Source organism: Hemicordylus capensis, chromosome 5 (assembly GCF_027244095.1).
Source record: "Hemicordylus capensis ecotype Gifberg chromosome 5, rHemCap1.1.pri, whole genome shotgun sequence".
Lineage (NCBI taxonomy): Eukaryota > Metazoa > Chordata > Lepidosauria > Squamata > Cordylidae > Hemicordylus > Hemicordylus capensis.
This window is the reverse complement of record NC_069661.1, coordinates 232,712,676-232,737,450: the sequence shown is the minus strand read 5'-3', so window position 1 is coordinate 232,737,450 and position 24,775 is coordinate 232,712,676. Positions and strand designations below refer to the sequence as shown.

Below are 24,775 nucleotides of genomic sequence, written 5' to 3'. Positions count from 1 at the left end.
AAAAATTGAGTTTCAAATTAAAAGTTATAAGTAAAAAGCTAAAAACTAAGAAACCTACCACATATAAGTAGCGGATAAAACATTTTTAAAAGCTTTTGGCCCTTGTGGCTGAGGATGATGGGAGTTGTAGTTCAGCAACATCTGGGGATCTAAGGTCAGGAACCCCTGCTATAGACCAAGGGTGGCCAACCTGAGGCTCCCCAGATGTCGGACTACAACTTCCATCATTTCCAGCTGCAATATACCTTCAGATCATATTTTGGAAAATTACAGAATCACACTTTAAAAACTAGTTCCTCTTAAGAACTTTTATAACATCTGCAAAAAGAAAAGAAGTAAACTTAAATTTCTATTGTATAGATCTACGGGTTTTTTTTAAATTTTTAGTTAAGCCTTTTCCCCTACTATAAAGAAAAGAGAAATAGCTTCCCACTGAAGAAAAAGGAAAATATTGAGAAAAATCCACTTATGTGGGTTTCTGGTGCCATCTCGTGTTTGTTTCGCTGAATTGCATTAACTTTGAGCACAATAAAGTCGAGATTGCATTTTCTACCTCTAAACTAAATATCCCCACTGTTCTTTGACAGGGACAATTATGCAGGTGTAAGGGTGCAATTCTATGCAGTTACTTGGCAATATAAAGATAATCTGACTTTATTTCTACTGAAGATAATCTGACTTTTTAACGGGAATTATGCATGATGCATTGGAGCAGTGCAGTAAAAAAATAGTTGTAACAGAGAGCCGTATAAAAAAGAGACAGCAACCGCCGAAACATACATTAGGAATATGGTAACTATTCGGGAGTAAGTGACCTGTGTATCGAAGCTGTAATTTCTCTTCTCCGTTGTTTTACTGCCAGAAATATAAGGATTGGTTTTTGTGTATGTGTGTTTTTTAAAATGTGCTGTTTGCCGGCCGATTAACCACCTTTCAGGACAGAGTCCTCCTATGTAAGACATTTTTATTATTCTTCATTTATTGTGCAGCATAATGTACAATACAGAAAAATCAAAGTATTAAACATGCATGATCAAGATGATCAAGATAATAGCAACACTTAGGCATGAGCTAAGCAGCATTAAATATTCTTTCGTCCGATTGCTTTAGTTACACGGGTGTGAGACGCACGTGTTTAGCTGTTCATGTTGAAATCCATGGGAAATCGAACTCCATTTGGCTGGAGGGTCGCGACTAAACATTGATTATTTCTACAACAACTCGCCGCGGTGTCATTTGAAGCTGCGAGCAATACACTAGCAGGGGGAAGTTCCCTTGCCGCCATTGCAAAAACAAAACAACCACAAATGAAACCTTTCAATGGAATCACCAACTTGTGATTCAATACTTCCCGATAGGATGTTGCGGGGCGGGGAGGGAGGAAGTGATGAGGACGGCCGGGTAGAGAGCCTTGGAAAAGAACAAGCGGAGCCGCGATAGGGCCGTGGCGAGATCCATCAAGCGTCTCAGCCAGTCAGAGGATCGTCTGCCAGGCTGGCGGGCGGGGACCCGGAAGCGAAGTGCTCTCTTCGCTGTGTCTGGCAAGTCGTTTCCTCTGGCTGGAGACAGAGGGGCAGAGACAGGCTTCCACCATGTTTCAATTCTTGGTGAGTGTTTTCCAGGCGTCACGAGCTCGGGCTGGTCTGGACTGAGCTTTCTCCCTGGACATTTCTGTCCTCCAAGTTAACTGTGAAGTGCATGGAGAGAAAGAGGAGAAGAGAGAGGGTGTAGTCCTCATTGGTACTAGGGAGGAGGATGACAAAGAACTTAAACTGCCCAGTTCTTAAGGTGGGGGGGGGGGGAGGCAACATCGGGAACTAACCCTGAACATATAAAGGGCTCTTGTCCTCCAAGTTCCAAGTATTTGCACCTTTTAGGAAAAGTTACTCCCCAAATGCGTGCTCTTCCTCAATCCCACTGCTGCCAGTTTACTGTCGTTCTGTGTTTTTCCTCAGCGTTGGAAATCCCCCTCTGTTCTTGTCGTTCCCGTAGGCTGCAGCTTGTACACTGAACTCTTTAGTCTGGGATGCTCAGTTTGGCTTAACATGGGCGAAAAGCCCGTCCCTAGTGCATGCAGATCATAAGAATGTAGCAGCTTCCAGAAGGGTAGCTGTGTTAGTCTGTAGCAGCACAAAGAACAAAAGGGTGTTGTGCTGCCATGGGACTAACAAATGTGCTTGAGCAGGAGCCTTTGTGCACTGGAGCCCACTTCATCAGATGCAGAAAGTATTGTTCTCTGTCAATAGGCAGAGAAATACACCTGCATGGGGGAAAAAATAAATGGTGGGGCCCAAAGACTACAAATGCAATAGGGGCACAGTTCGTGACTATTCTTATAGAAGCTAATCGGAATGAGAGAAGTACCATGATGAATCACAAGTAGGTGATAATGAGTCTAAGTGGCTGTGTATAGAAATATGAGACCCAAGGTCCTGGGCATTCAGTCAGGAGCATCGATGTTTAGGAACATAGGAAGCTGCTGTCTATTGAGTCCAACCATTGGTCCCTCTAGCAAGTATTGTCTACTCTTACTGGCAGCAGGAGTCTCTCCCAGGCCTACCTGGAGAGCCAGGGATTGAAAGTGGGATCTTCTGTATGTCAAACAGATGCTCTGCCACTTGCACATTTGTATGTGCAAACTGCCCCAAACCTCCAGCTCTGGGTGGTTTACAAAAAAAAACAACAACAAAAAAACCAAGATTAAAAATGAAAACTTTTAAATAAGACTTAATCACCTAAGTCTGAACTTGAAAATTGTTTTGTGGCCACTGGCTTTCAGGTGATCTGGCAAGGGAACTTTATAGAAATTGGTTTAAGGTCATAAATAAGTATCATAGGTTTATGTAAGCAAACAGGTTAGTAGATGTTTTGAAGGGGCTAGTAGTTCTCCTGGACTCACAGGCCTGGTTAATACATATCTTGGTTTGTTTCATCTTTTCCTTTGGCCATCATGGCTGGGGATGATGAGATTTGTCGTCAAACATCATCAGGGGACCCAGGTTGGAGAACCCCTGCTGTACAGTATTAAACTGTATATAACCTCACACCAGTGTCCTTCCTTATTTGAGATGTAAGGTCCCTTCTGGATCAAATAAAGGGCCAATCTTGCTCTTTCCAACACTAGCCATCCAGGTGCTTCTAGGAAGGTCATGAAGGCAAATCTTCTCCTCCATGGTTTTCCTGCTGTGGGTGGTACTCGAATGCATAATTCTTCTGAAGCTGGAAGTTCTACTTAGCTATCATCATGGTGAATGCCCATTGGTGGACTTGTCTTTCATGGACAATACAGTTGCTAATTCTTTGGCTAATACAGTGATTTCCACTATTTTTCAAGTGGGGACCACTTTGGCAACAAACCTTCAGTGTGAGAGACATTTCCCACTGTGCTGATCTCCACAGAGTACTGAACTCTTCTCAGTGTGGTAGAGCCCTTTAAGAGAAATGGAGCCCTTTTTTTTTTAGGAGCTCTAGGAGGAAAGCATTAGGAAGGGCTACACTTCCCAGCACTTGTACACACTTTCCAAGATGATGCAGGGGCTCGAGGGCTCTGTTTCCCTTTAAGGAGTGCCTCCCCCCGCCACGGGCTGAGCAAGACACTGCACTGCATGATTGCAGTGGTCACTTCCGCATGAAGGGAGCTGGTGTTGTGGTAGCAAGCATGACTTGTCCCCTTAGCTAAGCAGGGTCTGCCCTGGCTGCATATGAAAGGGAGACTAGAAGCGTGAGCACTAAGATATTCCTCTTAGGGGATGGAGCCACTCTGGGAAGAGCATCTAGGTTCCAAGTTCCCTCCCTGGCAGCCTCTTCAAGATAGGGCTGAGAGAGATTCCTGCCTGCAACCTTGGAGAAGCTGCTGCCAGTCTGTGTAGACAATACTGAGTGAGATGGACCTATGCTCTGACTTGGTATATGGCAGCTTCCTATGTTCCTGTGGTCCCAGGGAGACCTGTGCAGAGCATTCAGCTTTGGCCGAAGCTTCACACAGGCCCAATAAACATGTATTTACTTATTTACTTTTTAAACTTGTAGATTGACCCAAACCTCCATCTCTGGGCGGTTTACAACAAAATAAAACAGATTAAAAATGAAAACTTTTAAATAATTTAAAACCACAATCCAGTTTAAAAGCTTGGGTGGAAAAAACCAAGTCTTTAGAGACTTTTAAAAAGTTGCCATGGATGGGAAGACTCTTATTTCAGAGGGAGCGCATTCCAGAGTCTTGGGGCAGCAACAGAGAAGGCCCATTCCTGCATAGCCACCGGACAAACTGGTGGCAATGTAGATGAACCTTCGCAGTTTAGTGAACCTCTCAGCTCACAAATGAGTCAGTGAGCTGCACCTAGAGCCGTTGGGAACTGCCACTGCCCCCTGGGCCTTACAGTGAAGAACACTGGGCTAATATCTCTTTGGTCTTGCCATAGCTCTAATCCACTTGTATCCTGTGCAAAAAAACAAAAAACAACCTTGCAAAAAAAGACCCACAATGAGCCTCTGTCTCTGAATTTATCCATGTGCATTTTCAAATATGTAGACATCCTGGTCAGTGTTCCCTCTAACAAGGATTCCCAGATGTTGTTGACTACAGCTCCCATAATCCCCAGCTGCAGTAGCTTTTGCTTGGGGATTCTGGGAGCTGTAGTCAACAAACAACTGGGAATCCCTGTTAGAGGGAATACTGATCCTGGTTGTTTGCTAGGCCAACGTCTTTCACATTGCGGATGGTGTCCACAATGTATTTGAAGTTTCTGAGTTGTTTTCCTCATGACAGCTCAAGTAGAACAAGATTAAAATGAGCCTACACCCAAAGTTCAGTTTGCCCTTATCACCCATGATAAGGTGTGCCTCACCCTCCTCCTCTTTGCCTCGCAAACGAGCTTAAGTACTCGGGGCTTGTTTACCCATGGTATTTGACAATGCAGTTATGTATTTCTTGGGAGTCAGTCCAGAAAATGCAGTTGAATCTAGATGTAGTAGGATAAATCGTGAAAGAGCTTCTCTGAGCATGTACTAATATGGTGTAATCCAGCCCAATTAAGCACTTTTAAGTTCCATCCTTTAAAATGGAACACAATTTTCAGAGAGTGGCCCATACCAAACCCATGTGAACCAAGAAAACAACAAGATAATACATATGATGAACTTTGAATACACACAAGCACTATACAAATGCTAAGTGTTAACTATTAACCACCAAAGGAGTAGGTAGGACTGAATGAGGCAGTGTGGGCTTCTCATGAGATATTTTGTGTTTGAGAATAGATACCTCAGTACAAGGTACATATATGAAAGTCACATGCAGAGTTCCCTCTAATATTTTTCATCTGTGTGTGGAATGAGTTTTGTTCTGGATGGCGGCATCAAGACCGTGTCTGTGCATGCGCATTCAGAGTGGGACCTTCCTGATTAAACCTGCAGCTTTCCCCCCTAATAATGCATTGAAATAGTGAGCAGAAGAGAACTGAGTCCCCATATCTGCATGATTTTAAAGGTCAAGGTTATATTTGAAATTGTATTATCATCTACTGCAATGACTTTTTTTATTTTTATAGAATTTTAATATAATTACACCTTTATATAATATGCAATAATCCAATCAATATAATATCTACCTTTTGGGATAAATACATGTAAATATTGATATAGAATGCAAAACTGAAGAAGAAAACCCTTCATTCCTAAATAGTTACCTGTTCGTATGGTGAGAAACCTCCTTCTATTCATAAATTGCTGCTGCTGCTACTACAAGTATTTATTTTCTGCTTTTCAACAAAGTTCTCAAAGCGGTTTACAGTGCAAAATAATAATAAATGAAGATGCTTCCCTGTCTCAAAAGGACTCATAATCTAAAAAGAAGGTAGACACCAGCAACAGCTGCTGGAGGAATGTTCTGCTAGGGTTGGATAAGGACAGTTGCTCCTCCCACTGCTAAATAGAAGAGAATCGCCACTTTATAACCACATTCATCAAAACCATCTTGAGGAAGAGAAAAACCTCGCATCTATTTTTCTATAGTCAAAGTAAAAAACTTGTGGCAGTCTTAACTCTTACACTCTTTAATAAAAGCCATTTAAGGTTAATTTCAGTGTACACCAGACACAAATATTGGTCTTGGTGCACACTCCACAGTGTTGGGAGAGGGTGCAGCAACAGCTCTGCCCTCTCAGAGACGCTGCTGCAGAGCTCAGACCAAGCCTTGCCATGCAGTCGACTGCACGTGGAAGGGGAAGGCAGAGTGATTTTCACTGCTCTCCCTTCCCCTGTCAAGAATGCTCTTTGGCTTCCAGAAATATATTCCTGAGGTTTGTGCAGCTCTACAGCAGCCTGTTTGTGAAGGTGGGACTCTTGCGCCACACTCCTAATGCTGCAGAAAAGGTTGGCTATTAATTACAATATTACACTTACTCTTCTAAAATTGAATGAATGGCCCCTGTTTCATATAGCAGGGCTTCTCAAACTTGGGTCTCTGGATGTTGTTGGACGGCAGCTCCCATCACTAGAGAGGTGCACAAACCGTCCAACTGAGGGTTTGGCGGTGGGGGGTTACCTTTAAGGGACTGGGAGTGTGCTCTCAACCCACCCCACCCCCCGCCACTCCATGTTTTCCCTGCCGGTGCTCTGCCCAAAATTGCTGCACAGAGCGGCAGCATACCTTCTTGCTGCCCTGGTCAGCATCAGACTGGAAGTGGCCAGTGCGCACCGCTTCCGGTCTGATGCTGACTACGGTGGCAAGAAGGTATGCTGCCGCTCTGTGCAGCAATTTTGGGCAGAGCACCGGCGGGGAAAACGCAGAGGGGATGGTGGTAAGAACACCCTCCCGGTCCCTTAAAGGTAATCCCCCGTGCCGCTGAACTATCCGAACTTCCAGACCTCTGAACCAATTTAGCGGTCCAGAAAAGGACCACCGAACTGGTTCGGGCACATCCATAGCCATCACCCCCACACACACCAGTGTTTGGCCATTGTAGTGGAGCAGGGCTTACCAACTGGTGGTACTCCATATGTTGCTGAGCTATGACTCCCATCATCCCCAAACACAATAAATCAATACATTTTAGCTGGGGATGGTGGGTATTGTAGTTTAGCAACATCTGGAGTACCACTGGTTGGGAATCCTTGTGGTAGGCGGCATACAAATTTGATAGATAAATAAATGAGAGTTGTAATCCATAAAGCATCTTGGGACACAAGTTTGAGAAGCCCTGGTGTATAGAGTTAGTACTGGAGAACCCTGCTATTTGCAGGGGTTCAGCAGATGGGAGGGCTGCAGATAGTGAATCCACGGATGATGGAATATTAGGGCTATGGGATCAGGGTTAGGTTCTCAGACTACCCAAAATTGCCAGAAATCAGCTGGAAATAGCTCTCTCTCCCCCACCCATCACTGCCAAATGACCCCCCCCCAAGTGCCCTACTATGCTCCCGAGTAGTCCACCGTTCTGAAAATTGGCTGGAAATAGCTGTTTTTGCCCCATTTTCTTTGGTAAATGAGCCATAAAATGGCTCTCTAAAACAAAATGGCGTCCAGAAACGACCACCGAGGTCATTTCTGGCCACCTGCAGATACGCAGGTTTAACCCTCCCCCCACAATTTTTTCCCACGTATACCAAGGCCGAGTGCTAATTACCCAACCATGGATACGTGAAACTACAAGTGCTGAACCCGCGATTAACGAGATCATCCTGTACAGTGCTCTTCTAACCCTCAGAAACCCTTTCCAAATGGCCTTGACTGCCTGTGTGCCTTCTGTAGAACTCCAGTCCAATTTAGTTATACCTTTATTTCTTATACCTGTATTGGAGGTAGGGGAAGATCAGTGCTGCATGAAGCCTCTCCGCTCTGAGGACTATAGAGAAGTGGATTCATCCAACATGGTAGCTTGACTTTCTTCAAAGCTTGCATTTAACTTCTTTCATGGTGTTCATTTTAGAAGTCACATGCTTCTAGATTTTCTGTGTTGGTATTTAATTCTAATAAGTCCAGACAGCATGTCTGTCTGTCTATAACGTTCAAAGTAATCAGTCTTTCTCTGATTCTTAATTTGTTTTTCACTTTTATACATACAGCCACATAGCTCAGATTGTGGTCTCTGTTGAGAGCTGGACTTTGCTGGTATTATCAATTGTTTCTCACTTGTTGCAGTCCAAAACAAACTAGGAATCTCTCTAAGTCCATCTGAATTTCTTAGGCTTAGAGTTTTGCTTATTCCTCTAAGCAGAAGCTAACAAACAATGGATAACAGTCCTCAGACCCTCAGCAGATTGTGCAGCCTTCAGTGTTTGCAGCTATAGCCTTGAAGCTATAGCACTGCAAATCCATGATAAAAATCACTTCAAATTAAGACTTCCCGATTAGTGCTTGAGAACTGGAAGAATGGAACAAGGCAAAAAGCTTATATATTCTGTCTCCTCTTCCCTGTTTAGTTGATAAAGTGTCGGTCTCTCCTTCTTCCTAGTTAAAACTGTTGCAGACAGATAAAGGGATAATCTTATGAATGTGTGTGTTCGGGTTTTTTTGAAAGACTAAAGTAACTGCACTTTTTAAAGGCGGTGCATAAAATTAGGGTAACTGGGAAGCCCTGTAAGTTCTCAGCAGTCCTTTGCTTTTGCTGCCCTCAGTTTAGGAACTGATTGTGGCAAACTGCTAGCTATCCCTATTTCTCTGGGCCTCTTTCGTCCCTTAAGACAGAGGTTCTCAAACTTGGGGCCCCAGAGGCTATTGGACTACAACTCCCATTGACCCTAACCACAATGGCCTTTTTGAATTTTGATTGTCAGGTCTCAAAAAAATGTGCAATCGTGGTTGGGGGTGATGGGGGAGGTTGGCCAACAACATCTGGGGACCCAAAGTTGAGAAACCCTGCCCTAGGTAGCTTTAAAAAAAATTTTTTTTTTTGGTTTGTTCCAGAGGAAGAACAAACCCCACAATTGCACACTGAGGCTTTTGGGAAGCTTTAACTTGCTGCCAACCTAAATGGGTTGTGTCTCTTATGTGGAAACTAGCAACACAGGAGCTTGTGGATGAAGTGTAGGAAGTTCAGAGATGAGGGTTTTCTGTAAAATTTTGAACTGTGGGAACATGCAGGAAAATTTCCCATGCAAATTACCCCCTCATTTGCATAAAATCTGGATTGCTTCCCCCCCCCTTTAAATAAATTACTATACAAAAATTTTCCTGCTGTCCTAAATAGATTGTAATCTGATTTGGCATACTGTTTGACCTACTTTTACTCTCTCTGTGTGTGTGTGTGTGTGTGTGTGTGTGTATAGGGACCACCCACTTTCACCATGATTAATTTTCCCTCACTGAATCTCATAAGTTTTTCAAGTTTCCAAGTAGAAATTTTAGAAATTGAAAAATTCCCACCCTACTTACCTGGGGAAGATAAAATAAAATAGTGTGCTCCCTTAAAAATTAATGGGCAGGAGGATATGTGACATGAACAGTAATAGGATGGGAGGTAGAAATATTGAAGATTTGAAGGGTGCTTTTGGAGAGGAGGGTGTTGCCCTAGGAGAGGACAGGGGTGCGGTGTTTGTGTGTCCAAATAGGCAAAGCAAGCGAAGAAAGTAACTTCTTTCTCGTATATAAATTTTTATCTGTGGCTTGGCTTACATTTTTTTTTTCTATAAAAGATTGCCCTCTTGCAGTCCTTCAGCAGCTGTCTCGCAGCCCATGAGTACCGTAAATTTTTCCAACCACTGATAGATGGAATGAGATTGGTATGCATTTTTATGTTCTTAGGCTTGCCCCAAAAGAGCCAGATTTCCTCTAAGAAGAATGAGCTGAACTTGGTTCTTATTGCTCTGGGAATGAGGCCTTTTAATGCAGTCTCTCTCTCCTTCCTTGCTGACATACACAATTATTATTATTGTGAATAATAATCTCTTATCAACCAAAAAAGCTCTCAAAATAGTTTACACAGCCAAAGGAATAAGAAAACAATAAAGTATATGCAGGAGCGATGGGAAGCTGAGGAGTGACGGTAAAGTGTGTCGTCAAGTCGATTTCGACTCCTGGCGCCCACAGAGCCCTGTGGTTTTGTTCTGGTAGAATACAGGAGGCTGTTTTCTGAATTGTAACACTGTAAGGATGGTAGGGAAGCCATTCTGGAGCTACTCAAATTCAGTACAGATGCATATTCTGGATTATGAAAATCAGAAAAGTCATACAGGAAGCAGTGGTGCTTTTCAGTGCCAGGCATGCTTGTTCAGAATTAATTGTTTTTTGTTTTAATAATATGGAGCTGGATTATGAGTGTGAATGAATCTTTAAATGTCAGTTAACACAAATTCAGTTTCAAGGGCTTGGTGTTTGGGGAAGGGAGATGGAAGCAGAGGCTGCCTCAGCACAACCTACGGCCTTTCACACAATCATCTGGGGGTGGTTTGCGGGAGGAAGAGCTGCTATCCTGATCCCCACACATGAACAGATCCTCCCTTAGGCTCTCTGCACTCACCTCCACCCCCAAGACAATCAGGCTGGTGCGCGCTTTGGTATGGAGAAAACAGAGCTGGGTCCTCCAGGATATCCCACAGTGCTGTACATGCACAGGAGACAGGCAGCCCGTAGTACAGCAGCACCTCTCCTCTAATGGGTCCCTCTAGCTACAGAATTCTGTGATAAAGGTGGCTGCTGGTTGCCCGGGGACAGTAAGCAGCAATCTTTGCACACAAGCAGCAAGCCGAGTTACAAGGGCTCCTCCCCCCCACCACCTCCAACTTGGGTTGACCTGGAAAGATACCCGGTTTTGAGTATGCTGGGTTTGCAGGAGTTGTGTGGGTTCACACAATCATGGACTGCATGCCTATTTAGCCTCTTTCTGCTGCTCATGTGCAAGACATTCATGACTCTGTCTCCTCAGGGCAGAGCACTATTCCTGACTGAGAAATGTAACAAATAGCACTGGGACACACTACATCTCTGTGGTGCCTGTCAACAGGGCTTCACTATGAAATACAATGGTAAAGAAGTCAACTGCTTGTATAAGAACATGTTTTAAAATTGGGAGTATTTTTTCCTGTCTGCAGATGGGTGGTTTTAAGCTGACAGATCCACCACTGTGCCCCAGACTGGCTGGCCTGTCTCAACGGAAGTGCCATCCTGACTGTGCAGCTGTCTGGGAATAGCTGCAGCAACACCTTTTAAAGTTTAGACTGTCTTCAGACATACATAAGCTGCCCAAAGACATGCATTTTGGGCAGTATACAAATATGTTAAATAAATACATTAATTAAAGGAAATACCAAAAAGCAAGTTGCATGCATGGCTCGGGCATTTGCTTTTCAGCACTTACTGCACCTTATGAAGCTGCTTGTGTTCTTAGTTTGAGTGCCAAAGTGGTCAGCCTGGAATTTTGGTGTGACAAACATTGTATTATTCAATACGCAATATCATATTGCATTGCTATTATATCAACTATTTCATTGGTAGTATTGGGTTTTTTAATCTCCTTTATGTGCAGATGCCAAAACCAGCTCAACTCCATACAGTTATCATATTATGATAATTTTGCCCCATTGGAGGCTGTACAATGAAGATTTTTAAAGAAATGTATTCCAAGTTGCACATTGTGTACCTAATGTGGCTCTCCGCCAAGAAGCCGGTGGTGTTAACAGGAAATGGAATTATGGTTATGCATTTTTGCTTATTGGCTAAGATTGTCTTTCTTTCCTATAGGATTGGTTCCTCTGATGTTAGTTGATAACTTTGATTCGAAGTGGAAAACATCTCTTTGACAAAAATTATATTACTATGGTTTCTCACAGGAAGTTCTTATAAAGATGGGTTTTGAGCAGGCTAAGAGATCACTTAGACAATGGGTGATGGATATGGAAGGTCTATCAGATCAGGCTTGCCTTCCGAGAGATGTATTCCTGTGCAACTAATTTTCTATTTTAAGACCAGAAAGCTATTTGAACCAGATAACTGGGACAAACATGAGAAGAGCTTTCACCCTGCTCATTTTAATGTCCTTCCTACAGCTGTATTAGAAGGAAAGTATAAGAAAATTCTGTATGTAGCACAGCTATGCCCTTGTGGTTAGCTGCTATTGAATCAAATGTTCATGTCCTCCTATACTGCTTCTTTTATAAGGATATCCAACTTTCTCTTATCACCCCTTTTTATAGTACATTTTCCAAGTCTTACAGATCTATTTTATCTTCATCATTTACTGTCTGACCAGACTGATTTAATTTCTTTAAAGATTGCAAAATTTTGTTTCGTAGCTTGTAAAATCCATCAATACTTGGTTAATTTTGTCTTAGTTATTGTTTCATTTTAATGGCTTGTAATCCAATTGTTTTGTTTTGCTTAATGTTTGTTGTGTTTTGCTGGTCAATGAGTGTAATAAAGGATTGATTGATTATTGGGGCAAAAAACCACAACTTCACATATACATTGATGGGGTCTGAGCTATTGGTGACTGAAAAGGAAAAAGATCTTGGGGTCTTGGTGGACCAGCTTGTTGAAAGTGCCAACAGCGCACAGCAGCTGTGAAAAAGGCCAATTCCATACTAGGGATCATTGGGAAGGGGATTGAAAAGAAAACAGCTAATATTATAATGCCCTTATACAAATCTGTGGTGCCACATTTGGAGTACTGCGTACAGTTCTGGCCACCATATCTGAAGGAGAACATTGTAGAACTGGAAAAGATGCAGAAGAGGGCAACCAAGATGATCAGGGGCCTGGAACACCTTCCTTATGAGGCAAGGCTCCAACATCTGAGGCTTTTTCGTTTGGAAAAGAGGTGACTACAGGGGGACATGATAGAGGTGTATAAAATTATGCATGGAGTAGAGAGAACGGACAGAAATTTTTCTCCCTCTCTCACAACACTAAAACCAGGGGTCTTCCTATGAAACTGATGGACAGAAAATTTAAGACGAATAAAAAGAAGCCCTTTTTCACACTGTGCATAATTAATCTATGGAATTCTCTGCCATGGGGTATGGTGATGGCCACTAGCTTGGATGACTTTAAAGACAAATTCATGGAGGACAGGTCTGTCAATGGCTACTAGTCTGGTGGCTATTGGCCACCTCCTGCCTCAGTGGCAAGATGCCTCTCAATACCAGTTGCAGGGGAGCAACAGCAAGAGAGAGGGCATGTCCTCACCTCTTGCCTGTGGGCTTCCCAGAGGCATCTCAGGGCCACTGTGGAAAACAGGATACGGGACTTGTAGACCTTGGGCCTGATCCAGCAAGGCTTTTCTTATGCAAGCATTCTGTTTGGATGGGAATCTACCTGGTAACAATATGTAAGTTGCTGTGAATGTCTTTGAACAGGGCTGAATAATTCTGGCCCCCTAGCTGTTGTTGGACTACAACTCCCATCATCCTCAGCCACAGTGCCCAATAGTCAGGTATGATGAAAGTTGCAGTCCAGCATCTGTCAGAGGCCGAAGTTATGCAGCCCTCCTATAGAACAAGGGTTCTCAAACTTGGGTTCCCGGCTGCTGCTGGACTACAATTCCCATCATCCCCAGCCATGTTGCCCAAAGGCTGAAGGGGATGATGGGAGTTTTAGTCAAACAACATCCAGGAACCCAAGTTTGAGAACCCCTTAGAAGAACAGCAGTGTATATTTTAAAAAGTAAAATAAACGTTTCACAGCGTTTCTTGTAGACTTCTAGCAACCCAACTGGATAGTGCATTCAAACAGCTGACATACACCCCACCTTCAGTGTATTTGCTTGACCTTCAGCACTGCAATGAGTCTTGAATCCTGATTATTTTAGTGTTACATTCATTAATGAATGCCTTCTCCACTCGGGAGGAAAACACTGCATTAGCTTTTCCAGTAAAATGTAACCCTTGCACAAAAACACATCAGTGTCGCCAGCTAACGTGTGAACCCATTGAAAGGAATGCAAGATGTAAAAAGCTGTTTCATCACCTCTGTAGGTCACACATTAAGTCAATAATGGTGTTGGCATGGAAAAATTAGCAACCCGCTTTAATTTACCATAAACCTTTTTAATGGCTGCACTTGCCAACAAGGACATGTGTGTGTGCTACCACAACAGAAGACACAAGCTGCCTTTGTTGTTCTGTTCCTTCTCTGTCCACGGAGTGTTGATAAAAACATATTTGTTTAAAGTTCTGATTCTGAGAAACCAGCTGCAATCCCCAGGTGCCTTTGATTAAGCTCAAGCCTTTTTGTGGGTCCTCTTTAAAATAAATGCATGGACAATACAGTTTATATCCTGCATCTCAACCTGCTGGTCCCCAAAGTGGTAGGTATATGTTAGGAAAACACACAAAAAGACCCGATAAAACAGCTGTAGTAGCAAGGATAAAATCACAGCATCATGTAAACATATTCCTAAACACTCAATTTGAAAAGCCTTACAATAATAAAAAAGATATTTGCCTGGCACTGCACTGAAATCTTATGTCAGTCAGGGGCGGATTAAGTTTTTTGCCACCCATAAGCAAAAAGGCTTTTGCCACCCTTTTACCTTAAACAAAAAAGGATTGCCTTTTTTGGTAATAAGGTAAAAAGCGGGGGGACTCTCTCCTCGCCCACTCCACCCTTGCTGCAGATGCTGCTGCCCACAGAGAGGGGCGGCAGAATTTGAGGAGGGGCAAGATTTTCTGCTCCTCAAATTTTGCCGCCGTAAGCAAATGCCTACTCTGCCTCTCCATTAATCCATCACTGATATCAATTCAAGGTCTGAAGGAAAGGTCTGATTCTTCACAAATAACTTATGAATAGTCAGAACTCTTAAAAACAGTCAGTTTTCAAGAATCTACGATATAATTAGGATGAATATTTATACACCACTTTTCAACCAAAGTTCCCAAAGTTTATATCTACATAGATATAAATTAATAAAATGGCTCCCTATTTGCAAAGGGCTCACAGTCTTAAAAAGAAACCATAAGCTAGAAACCAGCAGCCACCACTGGAGGGATGCTGTGCTGGGGATGGATAGGGCCAGTTGCTTCCCCTTGCTAAATACAAGAGAATCACCACTTTAAAAAGGTGCCTTGTTGCTCAGTTAGTATCAATTTTTGGAAAACCTGATAAATATTATATAGTGCTAGTAACGAATCGGAATTCTTTTGCATCCTTTGGGTGTTCCCCTTGCCTGCCTATTTGGTGACTGTAAGTGCCATTTGTCATACGTGAGATGCCCTCAAATCCTGCTCACTTTGGGGCTGTTTCTATAGGCAAGCTGAACGTTGGTCTTTAGGGCCTGTTTTCAAGACTACTGCCTGCATGCTAGCTTTTTGGACTAGATTTTCCAGTTCCTAAGGTTAATGCACATGTGTTGTATGAGGCATCACTGAGAGCAGCGATGCTATTGGTCACTTCCTCCGCACCTCCTGTCACCTCACTTCCTTGCCACCTCAACAGAACTGCTACTTCCCACTAGGGATCTGGAGGAAGTGCCTTTAAGAGGACCTTTTCTTCCCTTGTTCCTGAAGACTCTCAGACTCTAATGGCAGAGGAGCAAGAGATTGCGTAATCAGGATATCGAGGGGAGAGGTGGTATGGTGCCGTGAAATCTGGGGGTAGAAGAGTGCAGAGAAGAAGTTCCTGCTCTGTCAATCCATTTCAACTGTGCATGCGTATTTGAACCAACCCTTAGAGCTGGGGTGTCATACAGCGGCCCTCCAGCGGTTGTTGGCCTACAATTCCCATCATCCCTGTCTACTAGCCACTGTAACTGGGGATGATAGGAATTGTAAGCCAACAACAGCCAAAGGTCCACAGTTGCCAAAGGGCCAAGATGCCCTTGCCTTAGAGAGCTTAAGGCAAGAGTGAAATGTGGGATGTTTGCATCCGTTTAGGTGGCTGTGGAAATGAGTATCATGGCACACACAACAGCCCTATTTAATGCATGTGCAGTTTACACAAGTTCAGCTTTGTACACAAATCTGTGTGCTGTTATTCACATGTTAAGTTGAATGGAGGTACAGCAGTACCCTTTCTATCTATACCATGCATTTGCGGGACCTGTACCTAAGTTTACTTTTAAAATGAATGCAAGTACAGCCATCCATACAAACATGTTCAAGTGTACAAACATCTGTACACTTGTACAACATATTGTCTGAATAGGGCTAATATGCAACGTATTTCCCTCTCTCCATTTCACCGGTACTCTTTTTTGGGGTGAGGTGGGGGGGGGGGTGTACATCACAACATAAGATGCCTACATGCTTGCTTAAAACAATAGTGACATTACAAGTGCATTTAAAAACAAACACTCTGTTCTTGGTGTCAGTAACATCTGCAATTCTTTTGTTGCTGAAGTCTAGATCCTCATGCTGTAAAACCATGAGCCGCAGGCACTAAAAATTGTTCAGCACTTGGCAAAATGTTTACTTAGCCTTTTAATATTTCATGGTTTGAAAACTTTATTAACCTGATGGATAAGACAAAGCTTAAGAAGGGCATATGGAAACCAACTCTAATAAGGAGCCCAACAGATGAGTAGAAACGCTTGGATCCTTATGAAGATATGTAGGCTGATGCTAGTCAGATTAGACTACGGTAGGATGGATCTCTGGTCTGACACTGTATAAGGCAACTTCATCATACTCATATGCTAGGAAGTGTTCAAAATGGCAAAACTCTGGTATTTTGGGTGGATTTTTAAAAAGAAAATATTGACTGATGGAACTGATTATTTGTATATTGCTTACATGGAAGCAGGCATTCTAAACAGAGGAAATGTTTGGCTGGAAATAAAAAGGCTGGGAATATGACAAGCATTTTAATAAGAAACAGGTTTATTTTGGAACTGGCTAAACAATTGTGTAAGACGTTCAAATGGAAAAGAGGTTCTGTTTCACAAGTCCATTCACAAGCAGTGAGGGAGAAAAGTATAATATTTTGACCACCCTTTTTGTTTTCTCCTTAGGTTGGTTTTGCACTTGGCAATGTAGTTGGGATGTATCTGGCACAGAACTATGAAGTGAGTACTATTTTTTCTTTGTGGGGTGGGGACCACTTTCAGTGTTTCTCATGTTAACATCGGCTGTGCTCATGTGTTTGCAGCCTTGTGGTGCCTGGTAGGACCGTACATAGTGTCAGGCCCAACACACATGTTGGATTGATGTGCCCTCTGTCAACTGAGGAGTTCTGCAGCAACCGCAGGGGGCCTCCCACAGCCAGAACTACTGCTGTTATAGAACTCTTCCAGAACTCCAAAATGTCTGACCCTGTCTCCCGCCCCCACTGCCCTCTTGTCCTCCTATCCTCCCAGGTTGGGAGTAGGTAGGCCGCTTCACTCCAGAGAAAGCTGTTGAGCAGCTGCTTTGCCTTTTGCCACCTGAATTTAAAAGGGACTCCTTTCCCTTTAATTTTCTTCTAAGTCAGGGGGGAGAACATGGCCCTCCTGGAGTTGTTGAACTACATCTCCAACAATACATTGTGGCTGGTGCTGATGGAAGTTATTATCATTATTATTTATTAATATTATTTACATTTTATATCCCACTCTTCCTCCAAGGAGCCCAGAATGGTGTACTACATCCTTAAGTTTCCCCTCACAACCCTGTGAAGTAGGTTAGGCTGAGAGAGAAGTGACTGGCCCAGATTCACCCAGAAAGTATTATGGCTGAATGGGGATTTGAACTCGGGTCTCCCTGTGTTGTTGTTCAGCAATACCTGGAGGGCCCAGTTTGTCCACTTTCTAGGTCTTGAGTGCCTCAGAGGCATTTTCAAAATTGAGCTTTTTTTCTTTTTTTTAATGGCTGTTAAAAAAAAGAAGAATTTCCCAGAAGCACCTGTGTCACTCGGACCTAAAGGAAAGGGCCTTTTTACTTTTTCTCATGTGGCAAATGCTTCTGGGATTGTGTTATAGGCTTGTTAAATTGAAGTAACTGTCCATGTGAATTTGGCTGTACTCATCTATGGGGTGTGGAGAAGAGAGTTTAGCACAGTGGAGGAGTGTGTGCATGCCAAAGGCTGCAGATTCAATTGTTGGCACCACCTGTTAAAAGACTTCAGGTAGCAAGGTTAGAAAAGGCAACAGTCTGAAATCCTAGAGATAGAGCTGCTCCCAACCCAAGATGCTAGGCTGGAAGGATCAATGACTGTGGTGATATACTTGGAAATAAGATGTGCTTTGAAGAGTCCATAACAGGGGTGGCTTTTCAGCCATACATTAAGTGATGGGAAATTGAAGTGCAAATCCTGGAAGGGGTATGCAAGAAAGAGTCTAAAACCAGAGTTTTTAAAGGCCCCCTCTGCTGCACACGAGGATGGGTTTATGTGTGCAAATTCTTAGGCACGTTTTTCCTACAGAAGAACATTGCATGACTGAAATCTGTTCAGCATGGTTCCAGCATACATTTTAGATGAAAGAAATGTAGGCCAAACCAATCCCAGAAAGTAGGCTGGTTCTCACAGTGGTAAACTGGGTAGGACAAGTGTCCTACCCAGCTGTGGAAGCTGTGCAGGCTCCTGATTTTTGGTCATTTGTCAGCAAAAAAAACCTAGGTAGGAGGAGGGGGAGGTGATTGACAGTGTTTCCTCCACCCTCAATAATATGCTGGATGAAAGGGCTGGGTAGGATGGTGCTATCAGAACCTGAGCCCGCCTCCCACAGGATCACTTCTCCCTCCTACCTACATTTTTGCTGACAGACGAGCAAAGATCAGAAGCTCACACAGCTCCTGAAGCTGGGTAGGACGCTTGTCCTACCCAGTTTATGGTCATGAGAACAGCCTTGGTATCAGTGAATATATTTGTATGTATCCTTTCAAATACTTAGTTGAACTTGGAACTAGCTAAGTGAGAAGGAAAACTTTCAGGCTCTGTATATCTAGTAGAAGATGCAGGTAAACTTGGAGAAAATTTACAAAGCAAGACAATTTGAGAATAGAGAAGTCCGCACATGCTGATCACTTCCATTTAAGGTGGAGTGGTAGCAAAGTGATGAACCTTTGGGGCACTTAAGCTTGTGCTTGGTTATATTGTTTTCCATTCAGCCCTCTCCTAATACTCCCAGATTATGTAAAGAATGCAGCAATTAACTGTTAATAAGTTTCAGAATTAAATTGATAACTAATTTTGTTTTCCTGTTGAAAAGAAAATGAGAAGCATTTGCATTACTCTGCTTTGGGTAAAGCTGATGACTGTTTACATAAGTGCCTTTGAGTTGAGTGGGACTCGCTTTCTAATAAATGAACACAGGATTGCAGCCACCATCCGATGCAGACAAGAGAGAGAAAGGAATGGCATTTCAAGACAAACTGATTATCATGAATTTCGGAATATGTGGCAGCACTGAATGTGTCTGTACCAAGTATCTTGGGATGAGTCTTTGGACAATACTATTGTAATGAAACAAAAAGCAGCTGCAGAATAGAGGATCTGTTGCAACACATGTCTATTAATATCATTCTCAAAGAATATTTGCACTGGACTGCCTGGAAGAGATGCTTCCTTGCCAGAATCCTAGGCAGAGTGCCTAGGATTCTGGCAATAAAGTATACTAGTTGGGCCAGGCGCAGAGCATCTGCGCCGCCGGCCAGCCCAGCCACCGCCACTGTCCCCCCCACTCCTGCCAGCATGCCCAGCTTCCTGGCCGTCCACACCCCACCCGCTTCTCGCCCCCCTTCCCACGCTTTCTGACGGGCCGGTGGGCCTGCCCGCTTCCTCCCCACCCCATGCCTTATTGCTTGTGGGGCCGGCTGGAAAGCTGGCCTGCTGCCTCCTCCCACCCCCTCCTCCTGGCGGCCGGGCCAGGTCGGTCCACCGCCACCTTCTCCGGCAGCCGGGCCAGGGCCACCTCCAGCCTATTCCTCCTCCCGGCGGCCAGGTCAGCCCACCGCCGCCTCCGGCCAATCAGCACCCGCCTCATTGCCTCCCGTCCCCGTCGCTGCCTCCCAGGCAGCTGCGCTCGCGAGAGCTGCCACAGATGGAATTAGCGACAGGTACGTTTAGGAGAATTAAATAGATAACTCTTACAGGCAGTCCAGTGCAAATATTCCATAACTGAAACATGGAATAAACCCCCTATTCTGCAGCTGATTTTTATTTCATCATTGTGGCTATTATCAGCTGACCAGTGGGGGAGCGAGGGGAAAGTTGGGCCGTGTTCACACTTGTCCCCGGCAGCCCCACTGGGCATGTGCAGTGACATCACTTGCACTGACATCATCTGCAAGGGGTGTGACCAGAGCCCAGGAGGCCCTGCATGCGCAGTGTTCCATCTAATTTTTCTAAGTAGTGAGTGGGGGAGAGGTTTGTCCTGGGTGGCAGCATCAAGGCAATGTGTGCACAACACAGAGACACACTTCACTCATGCGCACTCACTCTCTCACACACAATGATTTTTCTTTTCTGCACCACGCAAAACGCGGCATGTAATTTTTTTAACCTTTCTCCCCTTCAGGGGGAGCTGCCACTGCCTCCCATCCTCTCCCCCGCCTGCCCCCAGCTCTTGAAAGAGACTTGGGAGGGAGCTGCCGCCCTAGAGGCTGCCGAGGCAACAGCTGGGGAGACAGTTTGGCAAATGTGAGAGGGGCCATAGGGAAAAGGTCAGGATTGCTCTGGATGCAGGGCCTTATTTGAGGAGCTTTAAGGAGATTTAAGGGATGAGGAGGTCAGCAGAGATGGGAGCTGGCCAGCCCTAAAGGCTTCCCAGAAGGAGCGGGGCGAGGAGGACCAGGGTGGCCAACAACCCCTCCCCACCCCTTCTGAGGCCTATATTCCCCTGATAACAGAGTGGTGCAGTGCACAGCATCAAGGAGGTGGGAAGGAATGTTTGACAGCATAATCATAGGGGAAAGGGAGGGACAACTTTGACTGTGGGCCAATCCCTGTCCTTGATTGACTGATACAATCTTGGTCAGTCAGCAAAGGTAATTTGGAAAGAAGTTAAAATAAGCACTGGTAAATACTGCTATATGAACCACTTAACACTCAAACAGCTTCATTTCTCAGAATGTCAGATACTCCTTTAAAGTTCACTTAAATTTGTTAACCTCGCTTACTGAACAGGATACCGGTAGTGGTGCAGAAGACCATGGATATTTGGTGCTGTCTGTCATGCTTTGAACCACAAAGGGAATGGTGTGTTTGAATGGTGTGTTTGAACACAGGCACATCCAAGAAACCAGGCACTTTGAAAATGGCCCTAGAACTATATAGAGTTCTAGTTAAGGTGAAAGAAATGACAAATTGAGGTCATTCATATAATAAAAAACGGTGTCCTACCCAGGTTTGGGAGGTTTGTGTTACGTGGAAGCAAGGTAAGAGGAAAACCTGGCTAGAGGCGATTGTGTGGTCACAAGGTAGGAGGAAACGCTACCCAGGCTTCCTCCTACTTTGCTTCCACACAATCTCTTCTGCCCAGGTTTTCCTCCCACCTTGCTTCCACACAACTGAGAATTGGGAGCACGCACAGCTCCCAAACCCAGATAGAACACAGTTTCTGATTATGTGAATGATCTCATTCAGTAATTTCTGTCATCTCCATGAGTCCTCCCCTTCATTTTTGATTATCAGGGAGTTGGAGCGACTCCCCTATGAGGAAATATTACAACATTTGGGCCTTTTAGTTAAGAAAGAAGGTGAGTAAGGGGGAACATGTTAGAGGTGTATAAAATCATGCATGGCATGGAACAATTGGATAGAGAGAGGTTTTTCATAATATTAGCATCCAGGGTCATCCATTGAAGCTAATTGCTGGGAGATTCAGGACAGACAAAACAAGTACTTCTTTACACATCACTTGGTTAAACTATGGAATTTGCTGCTTCCAGATGTGGTGATGTCCACCAGTCTAGATGGGTTTAAAAGGTGATTAGACAAATTCATTGAGGATAGGGTTATCACTGGCTAGTAGCCTCTGTATAGCTGTATATGACCATCAGGATCAGAGCGGGCATGCTGCTGGTCACCAGGTGCTAGAGAACACCAATGGCAGGGGACGTTACCCTCTCTTCCACACTTGTGGACTTCCCAGATGCACCTGGTTAGCCACTCAGTGAGGCAGGATGCTGGACTGGATGGGCCTTTGGCCTGATCCAACAGGGCTTTTCTTGAGGTCATTTACACAATCGAAAACTGTGTTCTACCTGGGTTTGGGAGCTCCGTATGCTCCAAATGTTCGGTTGTGTGGAAGCAAGTTAGGAGGAAAACCTGGGTAGCTTTTCCTCCTACCTTGCTTCCACACAATAAAGCTGTACACACAACCTGTGTGTAGAGCTGAAAGAGGTTCTGCGGGGAATGCAGGCTTGACCCGCTCTCCCCACAGACGATCAACCACCCCTCCCCGGGCAGGTGGATTGCCCTCCCAGATGAGCAGTGGCTTCGCTCGGATACTCCTGCACCTGACCGCAGCTCATCTGGCAGCTCTGGGGCTTGGGCCAAGGGAAGCGCTAGTGTGTGGTGCCCCCCCCCCCCGCGGAGCTCCAGTATTGTACCGCGCAAGTGCAAGCAGCTGTGGCAGACACACAACCAAAAAAACAGGGTTAACAGAGTGCTCGCTCCATTAACCTCCTTTAAGAGGGAGAGATTTAGGTGGGCTTGCCACCGGGAGCCGCACAGCTTCTGTCGCTGCACACAAGCAGCAGAAACCGGGCTGGACTCCCTTAGCCTGGTTTCTGCTGTTCGTGAGAATCGCCTCAGTCACTTCTGTGTAGGTTTTCCTCCTACCTTGCCTCCACACATCCAAAAACTGGGAGCACACATAGCTCCCAAACCCGGGTAGAATACAGTTTTCGATTGTGTGAATGACCTCCTTATATTCTTGTAAGTTTAACCCTAAATGATTCTGATGTTTTCTTCTACTTCTTAATAGGTTCCGAATCTTGCAAAGAAGATCGAAGACATCAAGAGAGATGTGGAAGCTAGAAAGAAGCCCCCAAGCGACAAATGATGTTGACTTGGCTGTATCTGTATTAAGTGTAGATGATGTAGTTTCTTCATGGGGCTGCAGATGCCAAATCTTAATGTGGATATTGAGGATTTCCTCCAATTCTGGTCTTGGAGAACCTGGCTGCCCTTGGGCTGAAGCGTCGCTGCACGTTGTAGGACCTACCAGTGCATTCCAGATCTTTGACTTTTTAAATCCCACATGTGATGGGGGGGAAAGAAAGATTTTGAATGGTCTCGGTATGTGTTTCAACAATATTTTGTATTCAGTATTCTCTGGTATTAATGTGGTTTGGGTGTAGAATGGTGAAATTCCTGTCATTATTCCGCCCTGACAATCTATAATAATCTGTTTCAATGAATGATGAAAGAAATTAAAAGAAGTGCATTGGGAAATAGAATCTAAAGATTTTCTTAATTTATTCAGTAGCACAGCTTTACAGTCCTTTTGTACAAACTATTTGTAATGCACCAAATCACTGATAAAAATTCTCCTTGTTATGGCTGAAGTGAGAGCGTTTTGATTTTGAATGTGCGGGTCATGTGCAGTGTTCCCTCTAATTATTTTTCATCTGTGTGCAGAATGAGTTTCATTCTGGGTGGCAGTATCAAGGCATTGTGTGTGCACATGCATTCAAAATGGGGCCTATTTGATTCAGCCTGAGCAGAATCTAAAATTAACTGAGCAGACATTAAAAAAAACTTGTGAGCGCACGCACATGTGCACACCTTAGAGGGGAGACTGGCCATGTGCCCATAGGTGCTTAGCGAATCCCATGTAAAATGGTTGAAAAACGTTAAGTAAATCGAAGAGATGTGAAACACTCTCAGAAAGATTCATATTATGCTTTCATATTACTTTCAGTCTCTTAGGCATTTCTTTCAGTTGTTCCTTTACAAATCCTACATCTTGGTTCTGAAACTCCCCACCCTCCACCCCCTAAATTGGACATCCAGTAATGAAATATCTTAACAGCCTGGTCATGATGGTAATAATGGTGTATACCATAGAATGCTAAACCAATTGTCAATATTTGCACCCATGCTTTAGCCTGTAGTTAAATGATCAGGTTGCCATGTCATATTGGCTGAATCCTGCACTTGTATCTTAATGTCAGTCTTTGAATTGGGCAGACCAAAGTTTACAGGTTGGTTTGTTTCCCTATCTTTATGTTCACAGTAACCCTGATAGGCTGGTTCTTCTTCTTCTTTAACAGCAGGATGACTGGCTGGTTCCTTACCTCAGGCCACACAGTAAGTCGTTGGCCAAATAAGCTTTGAACCTGGGGCTCAATGTCTGATATGCTAACCACTTGCCCAGTTGTTTGATTATAATGGTCTTCATTATTTTTCAAATAGGGGCCGCTTTGGCAAAAACCCTTCATTGTGCGAGCCATTTCCATCACACTGACCTCTGTGCAGTGCTGCACATTCCCTAGCACTGTGAGGGCCCCTTTAAGAGCCACAGAGCCACGTCGAGCCCTAGTGCCATCTTTCAAGGCATGCATGGAACAGTGCAGTCCTTCGCAGCGCAGAGCTCTGGTGCACACCTTCCACAACCCAGGGCTCAGTTTCCCTTTAAGGAGTCCCACTAGCACTGGACAAAACACAGCACTGCATGGTGGAAACAGTTGTCTCTTCACAATGCCAGAGGGGCTGTGCAGAGTATTCATCTTGGGCCAAAGCTTTGCACATATACTGGATTTACCCAAATCAAAGACGATTTTGAATTGTAAGGGGACGCCTTTAAAAATAGAGGTTAAACGAAAAGAACAGGACTCTGAATTTGTTGACCTCCTGATCTAATATCAAAATACTTGGGGGGAAGCCCTAGTCTTGTATTCAGGTAAATACAGAAACAATGATGAGTCAGGGACCCACACTTAGGGCTGATGGGAACTGCCACCAGCTTCAGGGCCTTGCAAT

The 24,775-nt window shown here is 44.1% G+C and overlaps 1 protein-coding gene across 1 annotated transcript; it reads left to right on the top strand.

Moving 5' to 3' along the window:
- Positions 1 to 1,458: 1,458 nt before the first annotated feature.
- STMP1 (short transmembrane mitochondrial protein 1) lies at positions 1,459 to 23,350 on the top strand. The gene is made up of 3 exons (XM_053258376.1): positions 1,459 to 1,607; positions 16,881 to 16,934; positions 22,776 to 23,350. Exons 1-3 carry the CDS (start codon positions 1,593 to 1,595, stop codon positions 22,851 to 22,853), a joined length of 147 nt encoding a protein of 48 aa, XP_053114351.1. The 5' UTR covers positions 1,459 to 1,592; the 3' UTR covers positions 22,854 to 23,350.
- The last annotated feature ends 1,425 nt before the right edge of the window (positions 23,351 to 24,775 follow it).

Coding starts and splice junctions, on each gene's coding strand:
- STMP1 (XM_053258376.1), top strand. Junction 16,935..22,775: donor ATCTGGCACAGAACTATGAA/GTGAGTACTATT, acceptor ACTTCTTAATAG/GTTCCGAATCTTGCAAAGAA.